At 36.9% G+C, this 10,564-nt stretch overlaps 1 protein-coding gene across 1 annotated transcript; it reads right to left on the bottom strand.

The window, feature by feature from the left end:
* Window positions 1-882: 882 nt before the first annotated feature.
* LOC109000297 (protein JINGUBANG-like) lies at window positions 883-2,555 on the bottom strand. The gene has a single exon (XM_018977130.2). The coding sequence runs from the start codon at window positions 2,498-2,500 to the stop codon at window positions 1,253-1,255; it is 1,248 nt and encodes a 415-aa protein (XP_018832675.1). The 5' UTR covers window positions 2,501-2,555; the 3' UTR covers window positions 883-1,252.
* Between the last annotated feature and the right edge of the window lie 8,009 nt (window positions 2,556-10,564).

Genomic DNA, 10,564 nt, shown 5'->3' with positions numbered 1-10,564 from the left:
TGGTGCACTCCAAGCCTCAATGCTTTCCGATTAAAACAGGTCATACTAGAGGGTGATGCTTTAAAAGTGGTTAATGCCATTACAAGTACTGAGGTGCAATGAAGCAGTGCAATATATATATATATATATATATATATATATATATGCATGCAGCTAGATTGATCTTACAAGAAAAATAAGTATTTGTGACAAATTATTTGCGACGATAACGACTATTTGTGATAAAAACAGACTCGTTTTGACATGAAATAATTATTTTGGCTGTAAATAATTGATCACAAATAAACAATTTTTTTATAGTTGCAGTGATGATCATAGATGATATATTAAAAAAAGAAAAAGAAAAAAAAGACTCTCTCAAAGCTTGAGAAATGGTCAGTTCAGCATGTTCCAAAGATTGCAAATAAAGTAGCTCATGTATTAGTAAAAAATGCTTTAGGATATATGAGGATATTTTTAAGATTGATGATACTCATTCTTTTTTTATAAGGAGCTTCTTAATAAAAGCTCTATTTCAAAAAATAAAAAATAAAGGGTTAATTTGTTGTTTAAATTAAAGGAAGCATTGCTATGCTCTTTGATTGTTCAAACAGAGGCTTCTAATGCTCTTTCTTTCATAGGTCTATATACAAACATACATAATGAAAGTATATATGTTGTTTTGTTTTGTTTTAAACCTTTTTTTCTGGTTAATTTGTCTGGTCTACGATTAATGACATCATGCCATGTCATAAATAGTTGCGCAACTTCGCCCAAAATATCATTTATATTTAAATTATTGGCAAACTTTTTGCTATAATATGATACCATTCATTGACTATAGATGTAATATTAGGTAATATTGGAACTTCAGAGGGGACAATGTTAGAAAGGTTGTCTTTATGGAATCATGCGAGCTTCATTAATTTAGACCTTATATTTGATCTATTAATCCATGGATGACAACAAAGAGCTCCTCTGGCTTATCAACACCCATAGAAAGATCAGGACAGGTATGAAAAGCTTTCTGCATATAATATATGTAGGTAATCTCTCTCTCTCTCTCTCTCTCTCTCAGCTTTCTGGTAAGACAATTAACGAAGCTTCTACCATGCTGTCTTTAATGACAAGGTGAAACAACATGCATGTTGCTGCTATATTTGCTAATACATGAAGCTGCTGCCCGGACTTCGAACAGATTAAAAAGCAGTGCAAAACTTGAATCATAGTGTGTTGAGCTTTTTAAATTCTAACATTGTCCTCCAAGGAATCACTAGCTAGGAACTAAAATCTGCCAAACCATAATGTCACAGTCCAAACCACCGCTGTAAACGAGGTAAACTTTCTCAGATGCGTTGCAGCGATGATCAATTGCTGCAGTCAAGCACTTGACAGGGCCTCTGTGCCCGTCCAAGACTGCCAAACAATTGTAATTTCTACTCAATCGTCTCCAAATCCTTACAGTTCTATCTGCCGAGCCACTGCAAACCAGATCAGACACAACAGCCAAACACAATATGGAGTTTTTGTGGCCTCTAAGCGCTCCCACAACCTCCATGCCGCCGCTGCCACCACCCTTCTCCCAAACCAGTATGGATCTGTCGCATGCACCCGAGTACAACACAAATCCATCACTGCTCAGAGCCAATGCATTAATCCCCGAATTATGTTTCTCCAGTGTAGCTACAAGAGAATGTTTGTTCTGATCTTCTGAGGTTTTCTTCCACACCTTGATTTTCCTGTCAGCCGAACCTGTATAGACATGTCCATCGTGTGATAATGCCAACGCGTTAATCGCATCATCATGTGCGTTTGTCAGGGATTCTAAGCATTTGAAGTCCTTTGTTCGCCAGATTTTGAGCGTCCGATCCCAAGAAACGGAGTAGAGGAACGACTCATCTTTCGACAAAGCAAGTGCAGACACAGCATCAACGTGATGGACCCAGGTGCAACTTTTGTGCCTACGTATCTGAACCTGGTTCTTGGGCATCAGGAGTTTCAAGGCACGGTCACCAAGCGTTGGGAGTGTGGCTAAGTGCGTGTACTTTTGATTACGATGATCAGTTTCATGGCTGTTGTTGATTCTCCATACCCGGATTTTACGATCTTGATGAGCGCTAAAGATTTTGTCAGCCTGAACAACCAGGGATTTCACTGCACCCTCCCCAGAAGCAACCAGGTTGTTTAGAATTGTACTACTCCCCTGATCGGATTCAGATTGGTAAGGGTTGCGCTTCCAGGATCGGATTTCTCCGTCGGAAGAGCCGGTGTAGAGGAGTTTTCCGGCAAGGGTGAGAGAGGATATGGGGGAGTTATGGCCTTTGAGAGTGGGTAGGAAGCGATGGTGGGTGTTGGAAATGGAAAGAGAGGGTTGTTGCTGGTGGGGTTGTAAGGTAAGAGAAGGAACCGATTTCAGGCTTGGCAGGGAAAGAAGGAAATTTGACTCTGATTCATGGGGATTGGACTCGGATTGAGAGCCATTCTTTGAGTGAAAAGATGGTGGGCATGCCATAACTCCCATATCAGGGAGAGCAGAGGAAATATTGAGGTGAAGAAATTCAAGTGAGCTAAATATATAGAAGGGTGAATTTGGGGGCAGAGGGAAGAGGCTTTATTGGGAAGCCTCAAAATCACTTTTTGTGCCTACTTTTTATGTACTCTCTCTGTCGTTCATAACGTCAGTATCATATTTAATTGTACCAAGATGCTAAAATCTTGCAATTTGTATTACAAAAATCTTACAAATTGGGTGCCCGTTCATATCATTGGTGGGATTTTTTTTTTCTTTTTATAAAGAAAAATGATTTCTATAAGTCTTAAATAGATAATTTTCATGCAAACTCTTATAAAAAAAATAGATTTTTTTTTTTTTAAAAAAAAATGGACTTTTTAAAAAAAAAAAATTATAATTAATGGGGCTCACTTTTTTACGACGGACTTGTATGAGACTTATTTATTTGAGATTTGCATAATTGCTTTACACTTCTTTAAAAGATAAATTCTAAGTGAAAGCTTTACGTCACACATCTACTTAATCAAGATGTGATTTGTCATTTTTATCATTTTATTTTAATGTTTAAATATGTGCAACTTTAAGTATATAAAATGATAAAAATAACAAATAATATATTAGTTAGAAAAATGTGTATAATATAAGACTTTTTATAACATTTCTCTTCTTAAAAAGATGATGGGACCTAAAGTTTATTGAGAGTGCCTTTTACACAAGAAACTTGTAATACCGCTAACATTACTCCCAAAGAAATCTTAAAACAGAAAGTGCCATATCACTATTTTTATGATAAGTAAATAGACCGACTAAAACGCAACCAAAAATTAAATTTATTAAAAACAGTCTAAAAAATTTTTTATAAGAAATAATAATAAATAAAAATTGAGCATCAAGCCGTCGAAAAATATTTCAGACGGCCAGCCAAAGTCTGGCCACTGCCAGTTAATTCTGCTGGATTCTGATAGTCGTCGACCAATTCCTGTGATCTCTAGTCGCCAATGACAGCCAAACGACAACCAAATTGATGATGATTACTCTGACAATCTATATCTCAAGGTGGAAACTACCACCCGTCGCAAAGTGATGGAAACTACAATCTATATCTAGGGTTTTTTTTCTTTTTTTTTTTTCCTTGAGTTGAGGGAGAGAGCAGTTTCGAACACTAAACTTCTATTTTAAAAGTTAAAGATTATGTCAATCAGATTACATGCGTTTGACAAATCTAGGGTTTATACTATATATTTCTAGTGTTTTACTTGTGGTTGGAGGATGTAAAAATCATTTTGACGGCACATTGATCAGGCGAAATATTACTATTTTTGAAGTTTTGACTATCTAATACAGGTGCATGCATGGAGAATAAGAATTTGGGCAGTGCAGTAGCCAGAGGGCATCAACTTTGATTCTATACATATGTGCTTCGTGGGTATGAAGGGGGCATCCAGCTTATATATTCACTACATACCAAACCTGAGAGACACTGGACATCTGATGCTTCCAGCTGAAAAGATATATAGGGAATAAATTAAATAATAACATTCAAAGTTATATGTATTGCTGATTTAGAATAGGCCGTTATATGATTTATGGATTGGAGGCATTTTATTTAACTAATTGATGGGATAGGCATCTGCCACGATTCTGTTTATTCAAGTACGTATGACCCGAAGAGCACCACGAGACGGGTCCGTTTGGCGACAAGCCACTCTTATTAGTTTTTTTCTTTTTTTGAAATCAAGAATACCTCCAGTCAAACATTACAATATTTTTCTTTCTGTCTATCACTAACTATCACTATGACACTTTCTTCTAACCAAACCCTTTCCTCAGAAAATTTAAATGCTATGTTATTAGCTTCTCTATATACATACCTAACTTTTCAGTCCACTTTGTCAGTTAATAACAGTCTAATGTCTTCAACTATCCATAATCTGTCCAAACTTCTTCTTCACTGTTTGTAGCCTTCACAATCACTTGAGAATTGCCTTCCACAATCACATTCGACAGCCCCAATCCTTTACATAGATAACCAGATCTTCTCAAGGCCAAAGCCTCTACAATGACATGTTTATGTACATGGTTCACAACTGAACTCAGGCAAGCTAGAATTTCTCCACTAGAGTCATGAATCACAACACCCAGCCCCACCCTTTTAAGCTCCATATCTACTGCTGCATCCCAATTAGCTCTTATGCACAGACCATGTGGTTTCTCCCATCTTGGCCCCCTTCCCCTTGTATCTTCAGTTGTAGTTCATTAGCTGTAGTAAATTGTTGAAGCCCCTCCTTAGCAAATTTCAGCACAGACCTAGGATCAACAAACTTACTATCAAACAACAACACATTTTTTCTAAGTCATATTTTCCTCAACACACAAGCAACTAACTCCACCTCCTCCATACTCAGTTGTTCATTAAGTTTCATCCATAAATTCATGAAACTAATCTCATTACTACACCATGTTTAGACAGGACTTTCTGGTTCAGCCCATACATCTGAGGCTGCAGGACAGCTCAAGAGAGCATGCATAGTTGATTTTGACTCTATTTCACAGATTGGACACAGACTAGACTTTATGATTTCTTTCTTGGCCAAGTTATCTCTAGTAGGCAGTAAATTGTGACATGCCTTCCAAAGGAAGTGCTTCATTGTACCTTGGACATTAAGCCCCCAAATAAGTCTCCATTCTTTATCATCATAGGCTCCTTTTGATGTTTTCCCAGCCTTTCTTCTCTTCCTTTTGTGCTCAAGGTGATAAGCATTATTGATAGAAAATTTTCCATAATTCGAGTGTCCCATACCATTTTATCCCTTTTACCCCTATCTACTAATTTGAATGCTGCTGATCAATTCCACTTCCTCTTCTGAAAAGATTTCATTGAGCAGGTTTCTCTTCCATGTGCCATATTCATTGTTTATAAGTTTATCTACCTTGGCATCACTTGGTAGGATATTAATGGGTGATTGCACTCGAGGGTAGGCTTGTTGTGGTAACCACTTGTCTCTCCATATATGCACCCTTGTCCCATCTACCACCCCCAGACCATCCTTCCTTTCACCAAATCAAATGGAGAACATAAACTCTTCCATATATAAGAGGGACCATGATCATGTTTTGCATCCAGCAACAACGCATGCCTATAATACTTCTCTTTCAGAATCCTAGCCACCCATTAGGATGGATTATTTATCATTATCCAGCATTGCTTAGCAAGCATAGGTGTGTTGAAACATTCTAGGTCCCTAAATCCCAATCCACCACTCCACTTACCTTCATTGATTCTGTACCAGCTTCTCCACTGGATCTTGTTATCCTCTTGTTTATGACCTCACTAGAAACGGGCCATGAGGGATGTTATTTCTTTGCACAATATCTTAGGCAGGCTGAAGACACTTATTGCAAAGGTAGTGACTGCTTGAACAAATACTTTAAGGAGCACTTATTTCCCTGCTTGAGATAAAAATGTGTTTTTCCAGCTATTAATCTTAGACCATACCCTCTCCTTCGGGTTTCTAAACGTATTGTAGCCTTCTTTGCCCACCATGGTTGGTAAATCAACGTACATTTCATAGCTACCACACACAGACACCCCTGTCATATTTTTGATTTGCAACATGATCTGTATATCTTGTATTGGAGCTCAAAAATATGGTGGTTCTCTGTAAATTCATACATTGGCCAGAGGCCTCTTTCTACAGCTTTAGAAGCCCTTATATTTGCTACCACTTAGCCATCTTAGCCCTAACAAAAATGAGACAGTCATCAACAAAAAGGAGATGATTGATCCTTGTACCCACTCTTGAAACAACAACCCCTCTTATTACCCCTCTTCTCTCAGCAGCATTAATCAATGAGGATAGCCCCTTTGCACAAAGGATAAATAGGTAAGGGGAGAATGTGATCCCTTTGCCTTAACCCTCTTGTTGGCTTTATAATACAACCAGGTTCACCATTTACAAGCACTGAATATGTAACCTTAGTCACACACTTCAAGACCAAAGAAATCCATTTTTCCCCAAAACACATCCTCCTCATCACAGCCTCCAAATATCTCCACTCTATTCTATCATATGCCTTAGACATATCTAGTTTAAGTTCCATACTCCCTACCCTTCCCTTCTCTCTAGTTTTCATAGTGTGGAGTGCCTCATATGAAACCATCACATTGTATGAGATGAGTCTCCAATCGATAAAAGCACTTTGGTTATGGGAAACAATGATTGGAATAATTTTCTTCAATCCATAAGCTAGAACCTTAGAAACCAGTTTATAAAGCACATTGCATAAACTTATGGTTCTAAAATCACTAGCAGTAGTAGGATTAGTCACCTTGGGAATGAAAGCAATAATTGTATTGTTAACATTGTCTTACAGTTCTCCATCACCATTTAGGAAGTTGAGAATGGCATTAGACACCTCCTCCACAACTACACTCCCATATACTTTGTATAAGCATGCACCATACCCATTGGGTCCAGGGGACTTCCATGGGGCCATCTGCTTTGAAGCCTCTTCTACCTCAGCTTTAGTAAAACCCTTCTGAAGATTAGCATTCATCTGACTAGTAACTCTCGGGTCCATGTCTCTAATGCACATATCAATAGCCTCCCTTGTAGGATTAGAAGAGCTAAACAAGTTGTTAAAAAACTCATGAAAACCACCCTCTATCCCTTCCTGGTTTGTCACATTTTTACCCAAAGAATCTGTAATTTCATTAATCTGATTCTTCCTTCTAAAAGAACTTTGTGTTCTTATAACCCAACTGATACTAGTTCCTCTTTGCTCTATGTCTCCATTTCAAGTCCATTTGCTCTAGCATCATCCTCACCTCTTCCTGCAGCTGCCGAATCACTTTCACATTATGAGGCCTCTCATTGTCCTGCTGTTGTTTTAATAGTTCAGTTTTCTTTTGTAGCACTACCTCTGCATCCTTTTCCTTATTAGTTGTATAATACTCTTACATTACCTTAAAAATACACTGTGAAATGTCTTGTGTGGGGAAGAAAATTAATTTGTTTCTCCTTTTCAATACAAATGTGTGTAAATAAAGTGATAAGTAGGTAGGACCCTGATGGGATCTCTGATGGGATCTCTTCTAGACCCATTCAATAGTGATGAATGTAACTTAATGGTTTCTCAATCAATATGACAACTACTTTTGCATTCCTTTCAGCTTCTAGACATTTTACACTTTGGATAAATATATCCTTTCAAATAGGGGTCTTATCCACCCTACACGGGCGGGCAACCACCTCTCCCGCACCCTGCCCCCGTATGAGCAGGGAGTCAGTTTTTTCCCCTACACTTTGTCTTCGCCCCTGTTTACTCCTTACCTCTATCAGTTCAACGAGTGGCTCTGTCCACTATTTGAGTCCCTCTTGTACCACTGTATCACAATCGAAGTTATATCATAGCAACCGTATCACAACCATATGCCTTTGGGGTCCACTGTTGACTAGATCTATGCTTGGAGACCCACGACTGTGGCACTCCATGTGCAATCTATGATTAGAGACCCACAATGGTGGCTCTCCATAGGTGAAAACCACCAAATTGATGCTCAGAGACCCATGATCGTGACTCTCCATGCTCCAATCTTGTAGTTTTAATTGTAAGCTAAGAGGAAAAAAGGTAGAGAAGAGGAAGAAGAAGAGGAGAAAAGGAGGAGGAGGAGGAGGAAGAAGATGACGATAAAAAAACGGAGGACAAAGGAGATGAAGAAGGAGAGGAAATGATGGAGAAGAAAAGAAGCTTTGAAGGGAAACCTCATCAAGTGGTGCAGCCGTTCCTTTAATACTACATATATGGGGGGAGTTGGTAATTACCCTGCTTGTTCCTTTAATCTTTCTTAATCTGCTAGCCCATCTACCCTTAAATACCGATCAGGTAGTTCATCTAGTACCCAATAGGGTCGGGCGGATGTGCTGGGTACAGCGGCCCGCCCAATAATCCTATTTTAACCTAATAAAACTAATCATTATTTTCTTAAGTAGTAATTACAAAATCAGTACTTGAGTTGTTATATTTTTATAATTTGAGACCTCAGTTTTCAAATTTTACATAATTGATATTTGACCTTCAATAAACTCTCAATCAAGTATTTTTGTTAAATTCTTGTTAGCAAATTAATGGAAGGATTACATGTCCTATTAGTGCTTCATGTGTTAACCTTCGATTGGCTAACGAGGATATTAATGCCACATCCAGCCAGTGAAAACCTAACACATGTCCCTTTGTTAGTTGTCGAATGGAAAACGGGCGAGATTACCTAATTGCGAGTTTTCTTAATTTCTTATATCAATTTTACAAAAGTTGAAACCTAAGCCTCAGATAGCAAAAATATGAAAGTCACATACTTGTTTTGTAATTAACTCTCTTCTTAAACCTAAAAAAAAAATTATAATTTGCACCGAGTGTTATAATTATGTTGCATTACATAAATTTGATCTATCTTAAAGGCTAAAGTTGCCAAGTTGGATTAAAATGCTATATATTTGCAGATTCTTTATAGTTAAAAATGCAATAAACATTAATTATGACTTGTTACTCTGACCTAGTCGTTGGTGTTTTAGGTATAGAGGATAATTTTCCTATTGTTTTCTTTTCCTTTTTCTCCCCTTCTAGAGGGAAATGATGCTTTAGATGAATTATTGATCATTTGTGCAAGATGCCAAGATGGATATACATTAGATGGTGAGTTACTTTCCAATTGTACGTTTAAGGTAGGTAGGTAGAAAGAAATTGTCAACTTTAGAAAAAGCAAATGTCGTTGCAGAGTAAGTAGAAGCCATGTCTTATCGCTTATCTTTTGTCACCCAGATATTTGAATATACTAGAAATTTTGGAAAACTGAAAGCTTTGAAATTACATTCCAACTACCTCTATTTCTACTAAAATTGTAATTTGTAAAGGAAGATGTGTGTTTCTTGAAGAAAAACCAGCTTAATTTGACTGATTGTTGCATATTTAAAAAACCCAGTGGACTGTTCATGGAGGAGTTTGAATTGTGTTCATTCCATATGTCATCTGGCTTTGTTAATTTCATAACAAAATTCAATGGGAGTAGTCGGAATTTATATTATCTTGTTCGTATGATTTTGTCACATAGTTGTGCAGTCGACATTGTTAGAATTTCAAGATCAATCTATATATCAACCAAAACCTGAGTAGGTAAGGGACTTCACCACTGTAACACAACATGAAGAAAATTGTATGTCCTCTATATAATTCAGCTTAACCAGATGAAAACATTTTTGTTTTCAATTCATTTTTTACAGTGCTGACACTGCAAGGATAAGATTGGATTTTTAGGGACAATTCATTCAATTTTTAATTTTTTTGAAATTTATTTTGGGATGAGAAGTTTCTATTTGGTTTGTTAAATCACCAGTGGTTTAAAAAAGTGTAAACAGATAAGAAGAGGTAAATTTAACTCTTTATATTATATCTTACTACTTTTTGGCGGGCTAAATTTTTCTTTAATAAGTGGACCTAACATATATAATAATTAATCAAATGAGATAAACTGCAGAGTCATGATTTAAGTACAAAAACTCTAGTACTCTGGTGTCGTTTTAAATCACTACTACTTATCTAAAAAACTTAAGTTGAATTAAATATATAGATTTTATTATTCATATTAAAACTTTAACACTAACATTCACATGTAAGCCAGACTCTCCTATAATAAGTGGGTCAATAGTTAATTAAATGAGGTGAAATGTCAAGCTAAGATTCGAATTCAAGACCTCCATAGTTATATCATATTAAATTGATCGCTACATGACTCAAATGCAAGATTTCTGTTATCCTGTTAAATCGCCACTTGTCCCAACACTCTATTGTGCATAAGTCGTGTAGTAAAATTAGTTATATCAGAATATTTTTCAGGAGTTCATGAGCAAGTTAAGCAGGTGGATTGAAGATATCATTACCAAATACAAAGCTCAAGAAACCATCTGACTTTGCAAGATACTTTTGAAGTCGATGATTTGGTATGGGTTGTACTCATCGTGATCCTTTTAATAATGAGTAATACTAGATATAATCATGGAGTGCTTACTACCGCGCAAT

This window comes from Juglans regia, chromosome 9 (genome assembly GCF_001411555.2).
Source record: "Juglans regia cultivar Chandler chromosome 9, Walnut 2.0, whole genome shotgun sequence".
Lineage (NCBI taxonomy): Eukaryota > Viridiplantae > Streptophyta > Magnoliopsida > Fagales > Juglandaceae > Juglans > Juglans regia.
This window is presented reverse-complemented; position numbering and strand designations above follow the sequence as displayed.

Coding starts and splice junctions, on each gene's coding strand:
- LOC109000297 (XM_018977130.2), bottom strand. CDS start 2,500: ATGGGAGTTATGGCATGCCCACCATCTTTTCACTCAAAGAATGGCTCT.